Raw genomic sequence first — 24,555 nt, forward strand, 5'->3', positions numbered from 1 at the left:
GCTGTCAGCTTTCATAACAAGCTTCAGTCTGCTCAATCTAAAATGGTAACATATCAGCAAAAAAAAATTTAATTTAATTTAATTAAAAAAATAAAATTTAAGAGGCAGCTAGGTGGTATAGTGGATAGAGAACTAGCTCTGAAGTCAGGAGGACCTGAGTTCAAATCTGGCCCCAGACACTTAACACTTCCTAGCTGTGTGACCCTGAACAAGTCACTTAACCCCAATTGCCTCAGGGGGAAAAAAAAGTATATCTGCTAGTAGGCTTGCCATTTGCTAATAAATTCTTTGACCAAGACAACCCAATATAAAAAATTAAATCCATCAAAGTAAAGTATGGTTATGGATTAAACCTGTTATTTAACTGGTATAGGGAAATCTTTTTATCATTACAGGTTGTCACCTTCTCTATGACTTATAATTTTAGAGAGTGGACTCAATACAACCTAAGAGACTAGGTGACTTGATCAGCACTTCAAGCTGTCAGTATATATCAGAAGCCAGAGTGAATCCAAGTCTTCTATATTCTGAATCTGGCTTTCTAGACACTATACTATGTTGCCTATAATAGTCTATAAAAAAATAGAGCAAATAGTCTGTAGTTGTAATGCTTTAGTAGGTACACAAACTTTAATATTTGTTTAGCTTTTATATTACAAGGATAGATAAGATAAAGTAGTTCAGAGATTTTGGTAATAATAGCTATATGTCTTGCCCACTTGCAAACAATCTATTCTAAACAATACAATTGGGCAATTCTGCTTAAATAATAATGTATATTTAATTAACTAATTAAATATTAAATAATGAATGATAAAAGTAAAAAATAAATATAAGAGGAGCTTCTACTAAATAGCAAAAGGGCTTCAACATTCTGAATATCCTCTGATGAATTCATGTACTGCTCCCATATTGAGTAAATGTGTTCCATGTGAGGGCTTTATTGTTAATTAAATCATTGAATACATGAAACACTTCACATCCATTTAACCTATGAATATCATTACAAACTATCCACTTAAGATCCTTTTAACCACATCTGTTCCTATTCCATATCTTTTTCAATCAGATGAAAAGTACTTGCTCCTTAGCTTCCAGAAGAATCAGAGAATATTGAGATGGAGATTTTGAAATTATATACATGATGAAAGCTTTTCTAAGGACTTCACAGATCTTATAAATCTTATGTCACCTCATCATTTGGGTTTTTTGTTGTTCAGTCATGTCAACTCTTCATGACCCCTTTTTAGGGTTCTCTTGCCATTTCTTTCTCCACAAAATTTTTCAGATGAGGAAACTAAGATAATAAAGTAAGGGATTTATGTGTCCACAGTCACATAGCAAGTAAATGTCTGAAGCTGGATGTGAACTCATGAAGATGAGTCTTCCTAATTGCAAGCCCAGTGCTCTATCTATTCCACCATCTAAGTGCTTTACTTTGGATTAAGTGATACCATTTGCCATCTGAGAAATTAATGAAAAGACCCTTTAGAAGTATTTATGGTTCACACACTCAGAGATGTGGAAATATGTCAATTAAATAATTGTCTCATTTATCAGGTGCTCATAGAGAGTTTCTATTTTGTGATATTGAATTAATTTCAACTGTTGTCTGAGAAGTCTGTAATACACAAAGCATTAAAACACAACCTTAAAAAAGTGTAATTACTGGGGAAAAGTTTTAAAAAACAAAGCATTTAAAAATAATGAAAAAATATGTTCTGCGTAGATATTTTGATGAGAAAGTTTTAGAAAGTTGAGCATTCAGAGATCCTCATATTTCACTGTGATGTATTAACCCTATGCTAAGAATGAGTATAACTCAAATTCCCCCTCTTTTCTGAGATGGAATTGCTTTAGCTGCTAGTGTTGCCTTTGTGAAAACACCCTATTTTTGGATTGTTTATAATATATATGTACATGTTATATGTGAGAATATGTATACATGCTGCTTTTCCAAAATAATGTGAACTTTTTGTGTAGGCAGCTATTTGTCATCATTCATAGAGTAGTAGAGATGAGTTCAAATCAATCCTGTTTTGGATACTTATTAACTACTTTGTATGATTCTGGGTATCAGATTATTCAGTGATTGTGAACCTTAGTTTGCTCATTTATAAAAGAGGAATAATAATAATAGCACCTACCTCACAAGGTTATTGTGAAAATCAAATGTATGAAAGATACTTTGCAAATCTTAACTGGGTAGAAGTTGTTGCTACTGTTTTAATTGTTATTCTTAGGACCTTATTCAGTGTCTAGTAAATAATAAGCACTACATAAATGGCCATTGGTTGTAATAGACAATCAATGTACAATTTAAAAAGATCTTCAATAAATGCTAATTTTCAAAAGTAAAAATCATTTTTAAATTTGAAGAAATCAGCATATCCCCAAATATTTTGCATTCTTTATGGTTTTTCATTTTTGCCACTTGTAGAAAAACCTTTCCCAAAAATAAGATGTCAGTTTTTTGTATTGTATGCAGTATTTCTGCTTTCTTTCCTTCCTGGAATCCTGAAATGCATGGCTATATGAAAATTTATTTGAAATCTAATAGAACATTTTTGAGATGCCTCAAAAAGACTCACTCTTTTTCAAAAGTTATGAAGAGAAGCTTATTGTCTATAAATGCTTATCTTATTATCAAAATTATTGGTAAATAATGGTGCACAAATTATTGCAGGTATCTTGGAATTCCTGTTTTAAATAACTCTAAATTAAATGGATCATAATTTAATTCTCTCCCACATCTCATTCAAATCCTTAAAAATTAATCTAACAAAATCCAGAAAACACAAGCAATTTCAGTTATGAGTAAACTAGACTGGATAAGAGCTGGACGGTAATCCAATCTAAGTTATAGCAGCATCCTGGAAATTATTATAGGATCTTTGTGAAGGTCAACTTGTGTTCAAATGAGATTTATACAAATGTATCTACCCTGTACTAATTTGCTGCTAATGTATGTCCTTGAATTTGGAGGTCAATAGGAATAATATTGGTGAAATGAGTATTACAACTGTAGTTTATAACCTTCTTTTGAGAAAACTATATGATTACTATGAATTGTCTTATAAGCAAAGCAGCAAGGGGATGAAAAATGTTTGCCATTCATTTAGTCATAACTATAACAAATAGTTTGATATAAAAATCTTCAATAGAATTCTTTTAATAATCTGATATGTATCCTTCTCCATCTGACTCCCACTGTGTGCCTATTTAATTACCTCTTCTCTCTAATTATCTCATCTCTATGTTGATGTCTCTTTCTGACTCTGTCTCAGGTCTCTCTTCTCTGTCTCTCTGTCTAGTGTTTCTGTTTCTATCTATCTGTCTGTGTATCTCTCCCTCCCTCTCTCTCTCATTCTTTCTTTCCCTCTCTCCCTTCCACCTTCTTCCCTCCTCCCTCTCCCCTTCCCCCCTGTCTCTTTTTCTTTCCCCTTCCCTTAATTATCTTTTTCACTGGCTCTTTCTTTATTACCTTCACATATATCCCAATCTCCATCCTTAAAATGCCCTTGATCCTGTCTAATTTACCTGTCCTACCTTATCAGGACTACCATCCTCACCAACTGATGTTTTATACCTGCCACTTTTAATTGCCAAGTTGGAGAGAGGGGTGTTAACTGAGGGAGATGGGATTGGAGGGGAACCACACTCCTTGTCTTGCGATTTGGCTTCCAATAGAATCCTAACATTTCTAGTAGGGAAATAGCAGGTGTGCCTCAATCAGTTTTCTTCCTATGAAACTAATTGCTCCAGTAATTTTATTTGGCCTGATACAGAGGCCTGGGACTAATTACTAGTATAAGGTATGATACTCCTGGAATTAATGGTAAGACTACTCTAGACTTTTGATGTTCACCAGTATGTTTTGTTGGACAAACTTACCTCCATTTATATTTCTATGATATTACCTGTTTTAATTCTTAGTACTAGAAAATAATTTCTCAGATTATTATGAGATTTTTTTACTCTTTCAGCACCTTCTACATTAAAGTCTGTCTCTTCATTTTAGAGATGAAAAACTAAAGCTTAGAGAAGATAATTGACTTGCTATGTCACACAGGTAGCAAAGGGCAAAATATGAATGCAAGTATCATCACTTCAAATTCAGCATTTTTTCTATTTTACCACATATTCATTATAAAATACAGGATTTAAATGATATAAAGGTGGTAGTAATTAAGTCAATCAATGATACAAGGGAAATACTAACTGTAATAGGCAAGTGATATTGAGAAGAATATACACCAATGTGACTCAAATCTATACTATGAAGTGAAAAGAGTATTAGATGTGATATCAGAAATCCTGAATACAGAATCCAATTCTGCTTCTTACTTTATGTGTGATCTTAGACAAGCCATTTTAACTTCTCTTTGTCCCAGCAAACTGTAATTTGTCCAGTTGATTTCTAAGGGCCTTTCTAACTCTTAACTCTGTATTCCAGAAACTATTCTGAGGATTTTCCTCGTAAAAAGCCTGAGGAAAGGTTTGTTTTACAAATAAAGTGTGGCTAATTCCATTACCTCCTACTGGATCACTGCCTTGTGGAGTGGAGAAGCTTGTGTAGTTCAATGAAACTGTGACCTGTGCTGTACAGGGTTACACAAGACAGTCAGATCATAGTGAAGAGTTCTAACAAAATCTGATCCATTAGAGAAGGAAATGGCAGACCACTACAATATACTCACTAGGAAAACCCTATGGGCTATCTTACCTTACAGTGATAAAAGTTATATTAGAAGATGAATCCCCAAGAACAGAAGGGGTCCACTGTGCTATTGGGGAAGAGCAGACGGCAACTATAGGTAGCTCCAGAACTGATGAAATGTCTATTGCAAAACCAAAAAAAAGAAAAAAAAAAAAAAGATGCTCAGTTATAAATGTGTCTATGATAAAAAGAAGATTTGATGCTTTAAAAATCACCATTGTAGGAACCTGGAATGTAAGATCTGTGAACCAAGGTAATGCGGGATGTGGTCAAACAGAGAATGGAAAATTTAAACTTTGACATCTTGAGATTCCATGAAACCAAGTGGCTAGGAATGAGTGAATTTCATTCAGCTGATCACAACATACTTTACTGTATGAAAGAATGCCTTTGAAGAAATAGAGTACTCCCAATAGTCATTAAAAGATTAAGAAAAACAGTACTGGAATATAAGATCAAAAATAACAGAATGATATCTATTAAATACCAAGGCAAACCAATCAACATCAAAATAATACAAATTTGTACTCCAATGGCTGATGCTGAAGGGACCAAAACTGATCAATTCTACAAAGATTTACAACTTCTACAAATCACACCCTACCCCCCCCCCCAAAAAAAATATCACATTTATTTTAGGGGATTGGAATAAAACAGAAGGAAATCAAAAGATAATCAGAATAATAGGCAATTTTTGCCTCAGAGTAGAAAATGAAGTGGACAAAAACTAATAGAGTTTTGTTAAGATAACTTACTAGTCATAGCAAACACTCTTTTTTGCTATGTAGATAGCCAACACAAAAGACAACTTTATATGGTCAATATTTATGTCAAATTGATATGTTTTGCAACCAAAGATGGAACTTTTATTCTAGATTTGTAATTGTGCAGATCAGGTCTCCTTAACTTTTTTTCACTAATGACCCCTTTTAGCCTGAGAAATTTTTATGTGACCCTGGGCATATCAATATACAAAATAGGTACACAAATCAAGCTTTTACTGATAATAAATCACAATTTTGTGAGCCCTACAAGATCCCATGTGCAGTCATGAACCACAGTTTATGAAACTGGGATGTATATTGTGATTGTAGAGTGAAATGCCCAGAACCAGGACAGTTTTCATGGTATTAAAAATAATTGTAGAGAAAAATATCTTTAAAAGACTTCAAAATTGTGATCAATGTGCTTGGTACTCAAGTACAATTTCAGAAAATAAATGATCAAACATGGCTCTAGTCTCTTGGTAGGTTATAAATGAAATATGCTGAATGAAACATACAATTGCACACATGACCAGTATATTGATCTGTTTTACTTGACTGTGTATTTATTAAAAGGGAAAGCTTTTTAAAGCTTTAAAGATAAGAGAGAGCAAATTAGTAGGAAATTACATAAAATTTTTTAAAAGAAAATAATGTCAATATAACATAAAAAAAAACACTTTTAGAAGTAGACATAAAGGCAATCTTGTTCTCTTACTAAATGTTTATACATGTATGTATATATGTATGTTTATATCCACATACACACATATATTATTATTATTTTGTAATGGAAACCTTTCAACTTTATTTGTGGGCTTTTAAATTTTTTTATTTATTTTATTTAAAAAATAATTTAAAAAAGAAAAAAGAAAAGAAAAACAAAACAAAGCAAAACAAAACATTGTCATGTACCCAGCAGAATATTATTGAGGATTCAACATATATAACAATAAAATACCAGTTCAAAAAAGGATATATAATAGAAGAATATATAGAAGAAATTCTATTCATGAGTGTTCATCTTTTCTTTACTTCCTTGTAGATTGTTCTTTTGTACTCTGCTGCACATTTTTTTTAACTTTATTTTTTCTCCCCCTTTCAACCAACTCCCCACCCTAAGCAGGCTATAGTAAAGCAAGGATATATTTATGTATACATATATAGATACATACACACACACACACACACACACACACACACACCCCTTTCCTATCCCTGCTAACTCTTTGCTTTAATTCTGATCCTTAACTTGCCTTGCTACTACTTAACCTCCCTCCACCCATGGATTCCTTCCTTGTCTTCTTCCTCCACCCATTGCTTTCCCCTTTGCCCAGCCCTTTCCCCTTATTTCTTTATAGATTTTAGGGGATTCTATAACCTTGATTGTGTGTGTGTGTGTGTGTGTGTGTGTGTGTGTGTGTGTATTTTGTTGTTGTTGTTGTTGCTTATTTAACTCATTCCTGAGATGAGTAGGTTGTGAGACCTATGAGCCCTCCTCCTCACTCTAATGCCTCTGTGTGTATTCTTCCTCTGCACCTAATTTGTATAACATTTTTAACTTAACTCTATCCCAGTCTTCCTTTTGAACTACCCTATTGTTGATATCAATCTTAAAAATATGGTATACATTTCCATGTAAAAACCACAAAATAATTGTCAGTTAAGTTTCTTAAAACTGATCTTTGATATTGGCTCTTACATGTTCAATTTTCCATTGAGTTTGGGTATGATTGATAGAAAGTCCTGAAAACCTGTAAGTTTGTGGAATGTCCATATTTTTCTCACTAAATATTATGGATAATTTTGCTGCATATGATATTTTTGGCTACAGATCTACTTCTCTTGATTGCTGGTATATATGATTCCAGGACCTGTGATTTTAATTATGGCTGCTGATAAATCTTGTACAGTTCTAGCTCCACCATATTTGAATTGATTTTTTCTTGTTTGTTACAAACCTTTCTCTTTGATCTGGGAGTCTTGAAATTTGGCAATAATTTTCCTATGTACTTTCCACATAGGATCTCTCTGAAGTGGTAATTATTGGATTTTTTTCTATTTCTACTTTTCCCTTCGTGTTCTATCAGTCCAAGATTCTTCGATTTTTTCTTGCATTATAGTGTCAACATTCTTTTTTTTTTTTTTTTTTTTTTTTTTAGTCACAGCTTTCAGGCAGTCCAATTATTCTTTTATTTTCTCTTCTTCAAATCTGTTGCTTTTCTTATAAGATTTCACATTCTGTTTTACTTTTTTCATTCTTTATATTCTATTTGTTATTTCTAAGTCTCTTAAAGTTTCACTAATTTCTCCTTGCACAATTCTAATTTTCAAAGAATTATTTTAATCTTTAAGGTCTATATCTCTTTTTCTACTTGGTTAACTTTTTCTTTTCCCTATTTTATTATGTTGGATTTTTTTTTAGTTTTTCCTCGAAGTATATTATTTTTTTTTTTAGTTATCTTTTGAATTATTCTATAAATTCTGTCTGGATAAAGAGCCATAAACTAGGGGAAAAGGATGAAGAATCGGATAAGAATGGTTAAGGATAATTTTGAGTGTGATGCTTCATAGCAGGAGAAATTAGGTCATTTCCCATCCATCTCCTGACTTACTTCCCTCAATTAACCCTTCATGAGGGGAGGGAGAAGGAAGAGAGGGAGAGGCAGTGAAACAATCAGCATCTCCTATGAAGCAACCTATGACAAGATTACAAAAGGCATTGGTTAAGGCTAAGAGAGAAGGACAGGATATATCTGATTTAAAAATAAATGCATACCCTGTGATTGAAGAGCTTGACTTTTCAGGTCAAAAAAGAAGAAGATACATTCCTTTTGATCTGGAAAAAATTCAGGATTTAAAAAAGGATTGCAGTCTTTATGGGACTACATCATTGGAGAAAATGCAGCTACAGGAAATATGATAAGACAATTGACTAAGGAAAATGCTGTGAGGTTTGCAAAAGAATTATATGAGGACTACACAAAGATGCTTCTTTAGAGGAGATCATAAGATGCTGTGCCACAGTGGGCACAAATGCTTATTATACCCAGACTGTGATGAACATGGGAAGATGGGATCCCTCTTGGCAAGGGACTTCTAGAGAAAATCGTCAATGTTTTCAGTCTGGAGAAATAAGACATCTGAGAGATCAGAGTAGACATAGAGATAGAGTGAGAAGACAGGGTAAAAGAATAAAACCCAAACACCCATGTCCAAAATGCCACAAGGGCTTCCACTGGTCCTCAAAACAAAGGAAAAGACCTAAAAAACATCTGATACTGAAAGAGCATGGCTGATAATGAGACTGTTAAAGAACTTTAAAACCAGCAGGAATCACTGGATTCCCTGAGATGAAAAATTGTTGATAGAAACTGTTGCAGGACTTGAAAACCAGCAGGAATCATTGGATTCCCTAACACAAAATGAGACTATTGCAGGACTTCAAAACTTGCAGGAATTATTGGATTCCTGGCATATGATCTAATGGACAATAGATTCCTTTTGGACTATTTCTGGGACTTATGAACATGTATAATTCTGCATGTTGATTTATGTTATTTGTTACATCACTACTAGCCTGTTATGTTACTATGTGCTTATGTAATTTATGTAATTATGTGTAATACCTTCAATATTGATGGATTTATGTATACCTGTTTGAAGTGAGCCCCTTCAGAAACCCACTAATCTGATTTGATTTCCCATTTCCTTTGATGTTTTCATCTCCCTTCCTGAGATGTCAGGGAGGGCGTGATCACCTCCTTTTATGGTATTTTCACTCCTTTTTTGAGCAGTGTGGGAAGGCATGATCACCTTCTTTTTGGGGGTTCTTGCCTCCTTGAGAAGTCAGGGAAGTCATGACCACCTATGTTCTAAATCAAAAGAAAGAGAGAGATGTTAGGATTCTTACAAGGTACTAAGTCAGTGGAATTGATAGAGACAATAATTATCTAATTTATCATGGCTCAGTATGATTGATCTGATCCTACAAGATGTTATGGGCCAGAACTTGAAACAAAGCACTAAGTCACTAAAATTGATAGAGACAGATTATGTACTTAGTACTTACTAGAGTTCTACAAGATTCACACCTTTAAGAGAGTCTATATAAGCTGGGAGCCTCAACCAGGATGCACTCTGGGAGATTCAGAAGCCAGGATTCAGTCTGGGATATTCACAAGCCAGAGAAGGCAGCTTAAGTTCTCAGAACCAAAACTACAGAATGCTTCCACAAAAAACTAGCCAAGCCCCAAGTGAAGGAGACAAGAATTTGAAGGAGACAATAAAGGATTTGGACTTTTAATCCCTGGCTGCATTTGGTGTGATTACACTGAACTGAAACTAAGGCTGCCTCCAGAAGCCCCCCAAGAAACCTGTTCCCAGAGAATATTACGTCTTAGAAAAGAATATTACACTGAACAGAGGTGAAAGTTTCTGTGCTTTCTGCTGAGGCTCCAGCCAAATCCCACTAGACTCAGGGCTGCTCCCTAATTGGTGTTTCTGTGGAGCTAGAGCAGAGTGTTTGAGCTTCACATAGGTTACTCACTGGTTAATCATTTGTCTTCTTGGGTTGTGCAGGGAGGACCCCCATTCTGCCCCAAGCCTTCTTGATTTTTCACCAGTCTATGTTTTCCCTGAGGTACAAATTTCTTCTGTTTGTGGGGGAAATCGGGAGAGCTTGAAATTTATCAATCTACTTAGCCATTTTCCCAGAATCCTCCCTTAACCACACACACACACACACACACACACACACAAGACAACAGAAGTTAATATTTATATATATATTTCTAATTTTTTTCTTTGTAAATTGGATTGCTTGTATCTGGTGATGATTGTTCAGTTTATAACAAAAGAGAAAAAATTAATTTAAAGAAATTAAAGGGGCTCATTGGTCTCATATAGACCTGATAAGTTTGGGAATTTTATGCCATGAGAAAGACATTTTGTAGATAGCTCCTAATGAAATAATCAGACCCAAATTTCTGGGTCTAACATATTCTGGGTCTAAATCCAACATTTTCATAGATAACAATACAAGTTGTAAAGGAAATAATGTGATCATTAGATATATTCAAATAAAAAGTACCAAAAATGGTAACAATTCTTTTAAGAATATGATTAGGAGTAGATAATTATCATGTTCTTTAAATATTATATTCTATGATTCTTGTTCATTTCATAGTATCATAGAATTTCAGATTTAGAAGTCGAAATATCAGTAGAGGAAATCAAATCTAAAATTCTCATTTTGTAGATGGGAAGGAAGATTAAGGAAAATGAAAGTATCTAAAGTGAGATTTGAATCCAGATCTTCTTTAGTCCTGGTTCAGTTAGTGCCTTATCTCATGCAACATGTTTTCTTCCCAATTTTTGCAATATTATTTTTGTTTCCACATGGAGAAAAGTACCTTTCCAGGAGTTCTTAACATCTTTTGTCTCATGGATCCTTGTAGCTATCTAATCAAGCATGTAGACGCCTCATAATAATATTTTTAAATCATTTTTCAAGTACATAAGATTATAAAGGAAGTCAATTCATTAAAATGAAGTTATCAAAATATATGTTTTTAAAGTACATATTTTAAGAATTTGTGCCTAAGATTTTAAGACAAGGGTTCCCAATGAATAGATGGAAATTATTCAGCATATTTCTTTACCTTCGTTCCTCTCTAGAGAAAAAGCAGCAAAGCTGACATCAGTGATCCTTCATTTGATCTGCTCAGGAATTTTACACTCAACATTACTAGTCTAATCTTCTTATACTTCTAAACGCAGCACTGTGGATCTTCTTCCACTCTATCTTTCCCAGTGATGTGACTCCTAATCTCTATTGTCTTGAGAATTTGGGAAAATCCTAAGTGGTTCCACCTAACAAAAAATTTAGGGACCCCTATTTTAGTTAATGAGTCAAATAGTACAATGAATTTTTTTCCCTTGTACAATCACCCTTTGTAATTTCAATGTTTGTACTACTCTTAATTTGAGGGAAAATATGGATAAAATTACTTACCAATTCTTCTATATTTATCAAAACTTATATGACTTTGGAATGTTAAACCCTAGGTATGTGATCTTTGAAGACGATAGATATAGAAAACTGGATGAAAATCTATTTGGTACAAGCATATAGTATGATTTCTTTGCAATGCAATATTTCCTGTATGTTGTTTATTTCTTAGTACAATGTTCTCTGTTCTCTTTTGTGTATTTTCAGAGATCATCTATAGTTGGGTGTTTAATGAGTTTCCCTCCTTTGTGGCAGAAGACAGCCGACGCTTCATTTCCCAGGAGACAGGAAATCTCTATATCTCTAAAGTACAAACGTCAGATGTTGGCAGTTACATATGCCTAGTGAAAAATACCGTGACGAATGCTCGAGTTCTTAGCCCTCCAACACCACTCACACTACGCAATGATGGTAAGTGACATGGCATGGACAGAAGGGGTCATCCATTTCAAATGGGAAAGATAAAAATTTATTGAGAGATCATTACACCCAAGGCTTGAACACAGAACCAATAAAATCAGAATAGCATTTACTCTTTTTCTCTCTCTCTTTTTTAAAGATTGAAATTAGGTGTATTTAGTAAGAACATTCTGCTTTTAGAAAAGACATGATCCATAGATGAAGAGTTTGCACTGTGATAGCACCCTCTTTCCACCATAAAGTTACTGACAGAACGACTACTGAAATAAAAGCCCAGAAGTTATTTTCTCTGCGATTTAGTAGCTTCATATAGCATACTTGTATGAATTGCTTGCATTTTATAGGTTCACTTTCTCATTACATTTTTATTTCAGCAGTCTTAGAATGGAGTTTTCAGCTTTTAATACTTCATGGTAGAGTTATAATTATTATTACTTTTTCAATAATATGAGCAGTTAGAACTTTAACTTTTTAGTGCAATTCAAGCAGAAGTGATGATCCCATAATTATAGGTTTTGCCATCTATCTTGAGTATCTCAGAGTTTAAACATCTCATTTGTACTTTCACAATAAAGCTTTTCATTAAAGGAGTCAAGTACCACATTAGATTTTATATATAGTATGTGGCTTGCTTTGTCATGTGACTAAAAAAAAATCCATAAGTGTGAGATTTGAGAATCTTATTTGATTGGAAGGTTAAAGATATTTTAAAATTATTTTTGTTCAGTCTGCCTGTTACTGAAACTTTTAGTGCCAGGGTACACGGATAGCATTTATGTCTTAAGATGATTTTCATGTTAGTATTTAGCTTGTCAATTTATTTATTATTGAAGACATGGGGAACAGAATTTAAAATTCTATAATTTAATCCTTTTTTTCACCTGAAATTTTTCACTGCCCAATTATTATTCATTTTTTCTTGTACTACCTATGTTTTTATAGAAACTGGAAGCATTGTGATTTCTTTAAGAAAGGGAGTTTTTGGTGTTGGAATACCCTATCTGTAGACAGGTAATCTGTCATGACATCAAACTATGGAGGTGTCTAAAGTACTAAGAGATTAAATAAAGGTAATCATAAAGGTAATAAGTGCAAGAGGCAATGTTAACATTTGGAACTCAACTTTAAATCTAGCATCTTTGCTACTATACCACACTTCCTCTATGTATTTTTACTAATGCTCTACTCTCTTTATTTATGCTTGGTTGCCTAATGTCTTTCCAAAGCTATTATTCTATGAAATATTTCTTAGAAGGATGAATGAAGAAGAATATATTCTGACAGACTGGCAAACCCAAATGCATCCACATATTCCCAGAATGCATTGATCTTTAAACTTAACCCAAATATATATAGAATGTTTTGATGCTCCTTCACATTATTTTGAATTTAATATACAGGAACTATGTAAAGTTTATTTAGTTTCTTTAGGAGTTGGACAATGCATATGTGAAAAGGAGATAAAAAAATCAGGAGAAAAAGAAATAATGGATACAATCAAATAAAAAGTTGTACTTAACATATAAACACACAGAAACTTTCTAAAGACAAAAAAATACAACATTAACTTATTAGGATTCTTACAAGTTGCTAAGTTATGTAATTTAGCATTGTACTTAACAGTTCTCTGTTCACTAATGTACTTAGTATTTATTAGAGTTCTACAAAATTCCCACCTTTAAGAGAACATATATAAGCTAGGAGGCTCAACCAGGATTGAGTCCAGGACATTCAGAAGTCATTCCTTTTTCCACTTTGTGCTGACTGGAGACATACGGAGGGAGCTAGAGGCAGAAGCTGGCAGAGGTAAAGGACTAGCAGCAGGAACCAAGGAGAGATTTAGGCCTCTAAGAAAGCTAACCAGGCCCAAGGAAGGACAAGACTTGGAAAGAGACAATAAAGGATTTGGACTTTAATCCCTGGATGCACTTGTGATTATTGAACTGAAAAGAAGGCTGCCTCCAGAAGCCCTCCAAGAAACCTGCTCCTAGAGAATATCACATTTTAGAGAAGAAAATATTACATAAACTAGTATGGAGTTATTCAGTACTTTTTGGTCAATTTAAGATTGCATTTATGTAAGACATCTCTATTCAATAAAATATTACTGAGAGAATATTTGCTCCGAAATGAACTTACTTACCATGAAAAATTAAATGGGAAAGTTTTCAATTGTTAAGTTTCACTGTTACATCTGCCTCCTAAAAATATGCCTGTGCCTAGACCTATTTATTACCCTATGGTCAGCCAAAATTCCTATTGGTTTTTAAAAATGTCTCAGTGCAGATACAGATATCATAACAGATGTTTCTGTGCAATTTATAGACCTATCTCCACAGAAACTCAAATTTTAAAAAAAGCAATCATTTAATCCAGTATGACTATGTTTCTAAATTAAACAATCAGTTGTGGGATATAACATTAATTTTTTTTTCCTTAGGAGCCCTTTTAAAACTGACACAAAGTACATATGTAGTAAAGAATTTATAAAGACAGTATAAAAACAAGGTTTTAAAAGATATACTTAATTTTTCTCTGATAAAGGCCTTATTTTTCAAACATATAAAGAACTGAGTCAAATTTATAAAAATAAGAGCAATTTCCCAATTGACAAATGATCAAAAGATATGTAACATTTTCAGATAAAGTATATAAAGCTAGTTATTAGGATATGAAAAAATGCTGAATCTCTATTGATTGGGAAAATGCAAATTAAAACAATTCTGAGACACTGTCTCATAACCTATTAGATTGGCTAATAGCATAGAAAAGGAAAATGACAAATGGTGGAGACCATGGGGAAAAAGATACTAATACATTGTTGGTTGAGTTGTAAACTGATTCAACCATTCTGTAAAGCAATTTGGAACTATGCCCAAAGTGTTATAAAATCATGCATACCTAGGAATAACACCAAAAGATCTGTATCCCAAAAGAGATTTTAAAAAATGAAAAAGACTTATATGTATCAAAATATTTATAGCAGTCTTTTTTGGTGGCAAAGAACTGGAAATTGAAGGGATGGCCATGAATTAGGAATAGCTGAATAAATTGTGGTTTGTGACTATGATGGACTACTGTACTATAAGAAATGATGAGCAAGATACTCTCAAAAAAAAAAAAAAAAACTTGGACAGATTTACATGATCTCATGGTAAATAAAATGTACTGGATACAAAGTAACAACAATTATTGTTGTGAATGGTTTAGCTATTCTCAGCAGCACAGTGACCCAAAACAACTTTGAATCACTTATGATGATGAGAAATTCCATCCATATCCAGAGAAAGAACTGATGATATCTAAGTAAAGATTGAAGCCTATTTAATTATTTTTCTTGAGGTTTGGAAATTTTTTTTAGCCTATGTTTTCTTTCATGACATTATTATTATGGAAATGTTTTGCATGATTACATATGTATAACTTGTATCTAATTGCTTATCTTCTTATTGAGGAGGAGGAAAATGGGGAGAGAGGAAGGAAAATTGGAACTCAGAGTTTTAAAAACAAATATAAAAAGTTGTTTTTACATATAACTTGGGGAAAATGAAATACTAAATAAATTTAATTTTTAAGAAGGCTGCTATAGCAGGTAGCATTGAAGATGAGTCTTGAAATTAAAGCATAAGGCAGAAGTGATAAGAACATATGTGGGGAACAAAAATTGGAAATGAAATGTGGTATAAGAGCAAGAAATCTAACTTGACTGGACAGAGTAGTGCATGAAGAGTAGTGATGTGTAATAAGTTTGGAAAGATAATTAATAATGATGATAATTAACATTTATATAGTATTTGCTATGTACCAGACACTATATGCTAAGTGCTTTGACATCATTATATCATTTGAAATAGATTGGAGGAACTTTAGAGAAGGTTTTTAAATGGCAAACAGAGAAATTTATATTTCATACTCAGAAGGACAATAGGGAGCTAAAGTAGATTATTGTGCAAATAAGTAATACGGTCAGATCTGAGCTTAAAAATTCTTACCTTCAGTCATCTCACCTATCTCAGAAATTTATTAAGTCCTACTGAGAAAAATGCATGTTCAAGAAGCTTGAGAGTAAAGATGCAAAAGCAAAGTATTATTTAATTTAATATCTACATTCTTCACATCTTTTTGCATATGTAGACAAAGTTTCCAATAATAATAATAATGGCCTATATATAAAGGTTTAATGTTTGTAAAGCAACTTACAATAATTATTTTATCCTCACAACAACCATGAGAGATAGGTGCTATTTTTAAACTTATTTTAAAAATAATAAATCTGAGAGAGGTTAGGGGATTTACCTTGAGTTATACATTTATTTATATATCCTGGACCAAAGCTGAACTCTTGACTCCAGTCCAACTTTCTGCCCATTACTTTACCTCACTATTTAAGAAAAGAGTTGTGTTACAAGTTTGTGTATAACACAGAGTAATCAATCCTATTGTCACCCTACAAAAAATACTTTTTCTATTTAAAGAATTAAGGATGTCGTTTGCAGAAGGACAGAGTAAGAGAGTATGACTTTACATAAGATAATACTGATGACCAAACATACTTGAATTGCAATGAAAAGATGATAGTGTCTAATTTTTAAAAATTAAGTTAAATTTGCATATGGATTATGATGATGATGATATTCAGTTTCATTTGATATTGATGCCATACTTTCTGCATGTGTTTAGCCCTACAGTGAACACAGGAGACTTTATTGTCTTCCTGTCTTCCTCTAAGTCTTGAGGTTAAGCTAAGGCTATCATTCAAGAGATTTAGTGAACTCAGTCTATGTTTCTGACCAGAGTATTATCAGGAAGAAGTATCTTAACTCTTTTAGGTTTGGGGTGTTCCCAAGTTTGTTTGATTTTTCATTTCTTTTCCTAAGTTCCATTTCTTATGTTAAGAAATGAACCCTACAGATGTCTTCTTCTACTTGGTACACTAATTCATTTTTCAGAGTTTTCAATTTATGGTCAATAACAGAAGAACTTGGAAGGAGTGTGACAAGAACACTCCTATCACAGTATCCAGGTATTTTTATCTATGCTAAGGAAACAGAATAATATTAAGGCTTTATGTCAAACTCTGCAGGAATGCAGAAACTTATTTGGCTTTTATTAATCTTTTATTTCTTTAGCTATGTGTCTCAAAGGAAAACTTATCTACTTGATATGAAGCAAATTAAATGAAAACATCAAGAAATCCTTGAATGATTTCTGAATAAAATGAATACCTCATTTGCTCAGATGTCCTTGACAATCAGTCATTCCATACAATTCAATTTCACCTCAAAGAGACTTATAAAAAATGATTTGAAATTCTATCTAAAGAGATAAGTTTAACCACCAAAACACCCACCTTGCATCATTCCATCAACCCTTTATATTTCTTGGAAGCTTGGAAGGAATGTCTAACAAATGCATATAAATAGTAAAATGAAGCTATTAAACACAATACATGTATAATATTATATTATATGTACACACATATTCCTTATCAAGAAACCCAATTCCATTAAAAAGATAAACATTATTAAACTGTATTCTTTAAGTTTGGAAGTCAAATCTTATGGTGTATAAACTTTAGGTTTGATGACTATTCAATGAGAACTGCAAAAATACTATTTCCTATTTGAATATCTTGCTGTTGCTGTTTAAAAAACACTCTATTGATACACTATTAGTAGATAAACACTCAGCATGGTTTTGTTATAGCAACTGGGGCATTTCAAAGAGTTTTGATTTTTCTTTTTCCTTTCACTGATAAACTTCTTAATGATATCAGTAATCAATGATGAATGAGTTGTTTTTTTTTTTTTTTTTAAACATTGCCTTACCTTAACATCACTTCCTAACTACAGGCAACCCTACTAAAATATGGTCAACTCCCAAATCATGAAGTCCAATGATATTATCTTTATTTGCGATCTTTCTTCAGTATTTGGAAGAGATGAGCATCCTTTTGTTCTTTCTGCAATCTCTATCATGCCACATCTTCTTCCATCTTTCCATTCCCCATTGTTATTATCCTCTTTCAGTCTGGGTTTCACCAGTCTCCCAATCTCTGGCCTGTGACCTCCTTCTCCTAATGATAATAGTACAATTTACATAGAGGTGCAGTATTACTTAGTGGATACAGTGCTTGTCTCAAAAGAAAGACTTGTGTTTAAGGATCTAATCTCTGACATTTTATGTCTGTGGGATTAGGGAAAATCAATTGATAAGACTTTCTCAGTCCAATGTCCTTTTCATTGCCCTCCTTATGATTTAATGCCACAACTAGGTACAAAAATAGATTCAACAGTTGTGTATAACACAGCTCCATTTGAATGGACATTTTGGAGAAAATGGAGAAAATATTTCTCAATTCACCAGGAAAAAAAGAGAATCGGTCAGGCTAACTGGGAAATGTGCAAAGAGTATCCCATATAAATGAGTTTAGAATTGTGCTGAGCTGTTATTGATCCTGGAGACTAGCAGAGCTCATCCATAGAGAGTGTGTGCAGGTGCATGTTACTCAAGGTGTTAATTATCTGTCAAAAGATTTGTCTAGTGAATACTTAGCCTATTTTTTAAGATTAGCATAATCATAAAAGATCTGCTGAAAATACAACATGCATTATATTGTCTCTCAAAAAAGTAAGTTTCATTTTTTAAAGTGTGTTGTTTCAAAAAATTTGGAGCATGGACTGCATTAACAAACTTCAGAAATTTTTTTCCTTACTCACTCACAAAATCACACTTGGTTTAAAAAATAAACTAAACATATCACAATGGAATTTACCGCTGCTGTCATAATCCCAAACTGGTGCTTTTTGACTTAAAAATAATGCCAACACTGAAAGAGTGCCCTAGTCCTTTTCCTTTACTACAATAAAAGTTTATGAAAAATCTATATATAATATAATAGGAAAAAGATGGACAACTTGTAGTGAGACAGTTGTCCAGAGAACTAAGAGATTATCTAATTTGCCCAGGGTCACACTGTTGCTGTTAAAAAAATAAGGCAGGATTCTAGGTCTTTCTGAATCTGAGGCAAATCAGAAATTCACCCTCCGCCTTCCTTATCTACAAAATATGGGTAATCCTCATACAGTAATCTTCTCAAGATTGATGTGAGGGAAAGATAAAATTATGTATACAAAATACATTATGATTCTAAAATAAAATATGTATGCATAAATTTGCATGCTCTATGTTTATTCACAGTTCTTTGTACAAAATAGGCACTTAAAATGCTTATTGATTGGTAAGAATAAAGGGGAAAATAATTAAGCACTTACTATTTGCTTATTGCTGTGCTGTCTGGAGGATCAAATATAAAAGAGATATAGTCCATGTTTTCAAAGTATTCATTTTTGAAATGAGCCAAACAATATACAAAAATGAATGCAATGGCAAGACCTACAAATCTTTAAGGTACATTGACAGGACAAGGGGCACTATCCTAGTGTCTGCATAATGTAGTAGTAGGGCAGAAGGAAAGATATGGTAAAAGACACTATAGGAACAGGGCAGATAGTGATATTTGGTCATCTTCCATCTTACCAGAAAAATGATAGTAATTACTTCTTAATCATCCAAGGCATGTGAGCAGCCACATTAGTCTGAAAATGAAGCAGGACAGACCCTAATGGACAAAAAGTGAATGGTCCAAGAGTGGAAGTGGAATGGGAGACAACTGATTTCTCTTTCACAAGAATAGGAATAAGAGGGATTGCCACAATCCAATTGGAGAGGAAGAAGAGAATTGGCAAGAAAATTGGGAAAAAGGGCACTCTGTAACACCCTCTCCACTAATTCTTCTGCTTCCTAATGAAATCTGGAAGATGAACAGATATGTGATTCATCATTCATCATTTCTGTTTCAGTATACATTATAGTTGGATTGCTTTCTTATTCATTGCTAAGATGAGCCAGCCTTAGGAGGATGGAAGGTTGGTGTGTAGGGGGAAGAGGTATAAGGATAAATAAAATAGTTTTTGAAGAAGATCACTTTGAGTTATAAGAAAGTGCTTATATTAATATGTTATGATCTTAAAAACAACAACAGCAACAATAACAACAATACAGAGTACCTGAAGGCCAAAAGAAAAGGATGGAAAGTAAGATATCAATGCAAAATTGTCAGGATATGCAACAAATAAACCCCTTTATAATATAATTTTGCATTATATTGTCCAAACATTCTTTTTCCTTCTCCTCTACTTCTCTATATGCCATGTTCTAAGGACCCTCACTTGAGTTGATTCTATTAATATTATGATTTAACTATCCTTTAAATAGGATTTTGTAGGGTGGCTTAGTAATTCACACCTCCAAGACTCCCATCTCCTCCCACACACATACTGCTTTTTTTGACATTGAAAATTATATTCTCAAGCCCCTAATTTACAAATAGAACTGAAGAATTTTCTTTGCCCTCCACAATCCATCCCCTATACAATCATTTTCCCCTAAAACATGAATCTTATATCACTTCCCTTCATCCAGTTTCTTCTAAATTAAAAATCCTTCATAACCCCTGGATTTCTAGGATGAATTACAACTTTACACTAGTTTTTTAGGCCCTTTACAATCTGATTCCAACACTCTTTCCTTTATTTTATATTACTCCCCTCTGCAAGTTTCCTTTGCCAGAAAACAAACTATTCTAAGAGTTGAACATTCCATCCACTAGTCTCTGTTTGTTTGATCATTCCTTTTCTTGTAATGTTTAGAATAAATTTGCTCCTAATCTTCCAGAATTCTTATCTGAACTCAAGTGTTATCTCTTTTAGAAAGCCTTCCTCAAATGTTAGAACATGATTGCCCACCAGTTTTAGGTTTTTCTCCCTCCTCAAAATGTCATAGTTTATATTTCTCCATGTTGCATTTTCCTAAAAAAGAAAAAGAAAACCTCTAAACTTCTTAAAGATATAAGTAATTCTGTTTTTTTTTTATCTTTATCTCTTTATTCTATAATTTTCATATAGAAAGCACTCTGCTTAACTTAAACACAATCTTTTCATAAAATTATGATAGCCTATGACAACTTTCTTTATAAGTATGCCTGTGGAGAGTGCTACATGTTTACCAAGTTATAGGTAATAGATTTGCAGTTTCTTATGAAATCATCTTTTTATTGTACTATGTTATAAAAATGCTCATTTTATACATAAAGTAAAAATAAAATACATGTGAAAAAAATAATAAGAGCTCAGCTTTAGGAAAAGTTCTGACCTAAAAGAAAAATACAATATAAAATATTCACACATATATATGCACACCAATTTATTCCTGCCAAAAGCATTTATTTGAACTTATATAGTCACAGACTAAGAATTGCAATTTTTAAAATAAAATGTTTTGCGTCATGTATGCCATTCTGTATGTGTGAGATACCAGATGGTTAAAACGAACTTTTCTTTTAGCTTCCAATAACTGTATGTAGTATGATCACTGAAAAAGAATTAGAGCTGAAACTTAGGTCTCAAACCTCGCAGAGAATAGTACCCATCATAGGCACCCAAAAATATTGCTCCCTATAAAATATACCTGTGGGAGTTACATGTTAAAAATTTGACATTACCCTTTTGTTCTCTTTATTTGTATGATTGTGATATTTGTGGATTGCGGATTTGTAATTGGAAATAAACAAATGGATTTTTTGAGTTAGATATTTACTATTAGCTCATGAAAATTGCCTTGTGAACAAGGATTAGAATGTCTTCATTTTCTGATGCATCCATGGAAATTTAAAGATGGATTGTAGCCATATGGTCTCCCAAGGGCAAGGAGATTTTCCCTTTGCAAATAGCATGCCTTTTGAAGTACATGTTCCCACATCCCATTAAAATCAGTGTGAATTTATCATGTAAGAATATTAGTGAAATCCTTATAAAGTGGAGATTGCTTTAGTGTGTTTACTATCATGAATGTTAGTGCCAACTACATGAATGTCAAACTCTATAAAGAAATGGAAGTGAGAAGGTGTTAAGTGCCAAAATTAATTAATTGACAATTTGTGGAAACAATCTGTTCTTCACATTTCCCTCCATGCCTCATGAGCCTTTTCATCCTGTAAGTTTACTCAACTCCTAGACTTCTCAGACTGGAAGTCTACTCTCCGATCCCCAACCCCTTCTTCTAAATGGCTAGTTCTTCTCAAAACATCTATTTTAAGAAAAGCACTTAAGGAAAAGCCAGCAATGTTTTATTTTCTAGTTTTATTCTTGATTTTCTGAACTTTTTCTACCATGCTCTGCAATAGCTTCTTCCCCTGCCCCCAATTTTTAGTTTCATGTGTTGTCTTTATTAGAATATAAACTGCTTGAGGTCAGGTATTGTCTTTCTTTCTATTTGTACTTATAACCCTAGTGCTTGTCATAAAATAAGCAATTAATAAATGCTTGTTTTCTAAGTCACAGAACTTAGTACATTAGTTGGCAGAAAATTTTCCTTAACTTGAATTATCTTCGGCTTCTTTGTGACTATCATTTTCTTTTGCCTTTTTTTCTTGTCCACTTGATTTGTGATGGGCTGTTGAATACCTATGTATGGGAAGAGGAGAACAATAATTCCTATAGAATGATTTAAAAAAAATAGCAATAACACACTTCATTCCTAAAGCCTTCAATTTTTCCTTTGTAAGTTAATGAAATAAGACGAATGTGAATCTTTCTATATATATTGTATCAAAATGATAACTCCTAGTTGAATCATAGCTGAGGAGACCATATGTGAAACTTTATTTAGGGTGTTAGTTTCCCACAGAGCTATTTAAGAACTTTTAAAAAGGTAATTATTGAATTTAACATTAACAATTCCTTTGGTACCATTATATTTCCATTTTGACTCTATCTCATTTGGAGCCATTATAGCAGTCCTTTAAGCCTATCAATCATTGAGTGACCAGTCATAACAGCTTTTTAAGGGAAGTCTCCTGGGGTTGTCAAAATGAAAACTCTAGCCCATTCAACATTCAATCTACTGTTCTTAACATATTCAAGATAGCCCCTAAAGAACTCTAATGTGAGCTAAATTTACTTATCTCAGGAGACATTATTTAAAAATTATTTCTCATGTTAATGAAGGAAGGGGGGAATTGACCAAAACAAAGGGTTTATCAGTGTGAACCAAAATAAAGAATCCCAGAACAAAAATAAATCATCTTCCATGAATTTTTGAAGGAAGGCATAAATTGTATATTATGGATTTGTAGCTATAGATTAACTCAAATCATAATTTCCAGGTTAGTCTTATTCCATTTTATAATTATGCAGAAATTTACACAGGTTGAAATGATTTTATTCTTTTCAATCCTTCTATTTATATCTTGGGTCCCCATTGAAAGTCAGTATCTTTTCCTTGTCTCACCTAATGAATCAGTTATGTCAATAGTGCCTGTGTTCTTGGGTTATAACTTTTTTAAAGGCAGTTCTTCTCTTCTCTCTTGTATCACCTCTAGGGGTTTGTACAGGGTTTTACATGTGGGAAATTAGCTTGCTTTTAGAAAATCTCTTTTTCTGTGTTGCCAACACAAATGGAATAAAAATTCAGATTTCTGTGCAAGTGTCATCCATGGTGTATATTATGTTTGTCTTGTTTTTGGATCACAATCATTAGATTAGAATAACAAAAAAAATACTACATCCAGTAGTACATAAAAAACAATCATAGCACAGCATGTAGAAGTACCTTGGCAGATTTTTCCTTGATGCCCAGAAGTAAAGGAAAATGCTCGACCTGAGTTTCAGAACATAAAAAATGAACATAAAACAAATCTCTTTTAAATGATAGACTTTCTCTAATTTTCAACTTTTTTATATAAAATAAATATATAACTCAAAACAATAAATTTATTTAAAGAAAATATGAGTCACTTATTTCAATCTTTTATTTGTGTAATGACAAAGCAATAGGAAACAATGATTGTCAGCTATGGTTGACAATCATTTGGTGTTAATCCAGACTTGTGAAATTAATATCTCTTCATGACCCTTTAGAAAACTGAAAAATAGAATTAAGATGCTTGTCCAAATAATTAAAGCATCATTAAGAAATTAAGAATTAGATTATTGAATATAAGAAGTTAAAGAGAAATAAGTTGATGTAATGAATTTATGTGGTTAACTTATGTTTTCTTTTAAATTTCCAATGTCCTTCCTTATGTAATCACATCCCAAAGTGCTGAATTATTCCACATTCAGTGATGTACTAATTATCTAGGGATCATAGAAAGATAGCATGAGACTCCCTGCAAGACTAAATATGTCAGGACTAAATGTGGCAGCATGCCTTATGTGGAGGATGGCATTTTTAGGCAGCGTGTGTGCAATCTATTCAGTCTCTTTTCTTTCTCTTTTTGGCCTTTGATTCCCTTACCAGCTGCATCTAAATAATGTATGGCATTAGATGGTATAAGACTTGCATGGGTATATTTAAATGTAGATTTAAGACAGTAAGTAAAATAATTTCAAATAATATTTCATTGAAATTTAAGTGCTATTTAACAGGGAATCCTGATATAATCAAAGTCTATTTTCAGTAAATAAAAACAGATTCCTAGATAACATTGGTGTATACCAGTGTGCAAGCTGCACTCCTGTCAAAGAAAAGCTTCATGTTTATCCTAACTCAAAAAGAAAAAAAAAGTCTTCATTAAA

At 32.8% G+C, this 24,555-nt stretch overlaps 1 protein-coding gene across 1 annotated transcript in view; it reads left to right on the forward strand.

Moving 5' to 3' along the window:
- Window positions 1-24,555, forward strand: part of CNTN5 (contactin 5) — a 1,555,331-nt gene that overhangs the window by 1,179,425 nt on the left and 351,351 nt on the right. The window contains exon 8 of the mRNA XM_031961045.1: window positions 11,705-11,908. Within this exon, the coding sequence (XP_031816905.1) occupies window positions 11,705-11,908 (204 nt within the window). The remainder of the gene's footprint in view (window positions 1-11,704; window positions 11,909-24,555) is intronic.

Source organism: Sarcophilus harrisii, chromosome 3 (assembly GCF_902635505.1).
Source record: "Sarcophilus harrisii chromosome 3, mSarHar1.11, whole genome shotgun sequence".
Taxonomy (NCBI): Eukaryota; Metazoa; Chordata; class Mammalia; order Dasyuromorphia; family Dasyuridae; genus Sarcophilus; species Sarcophilus harrisii.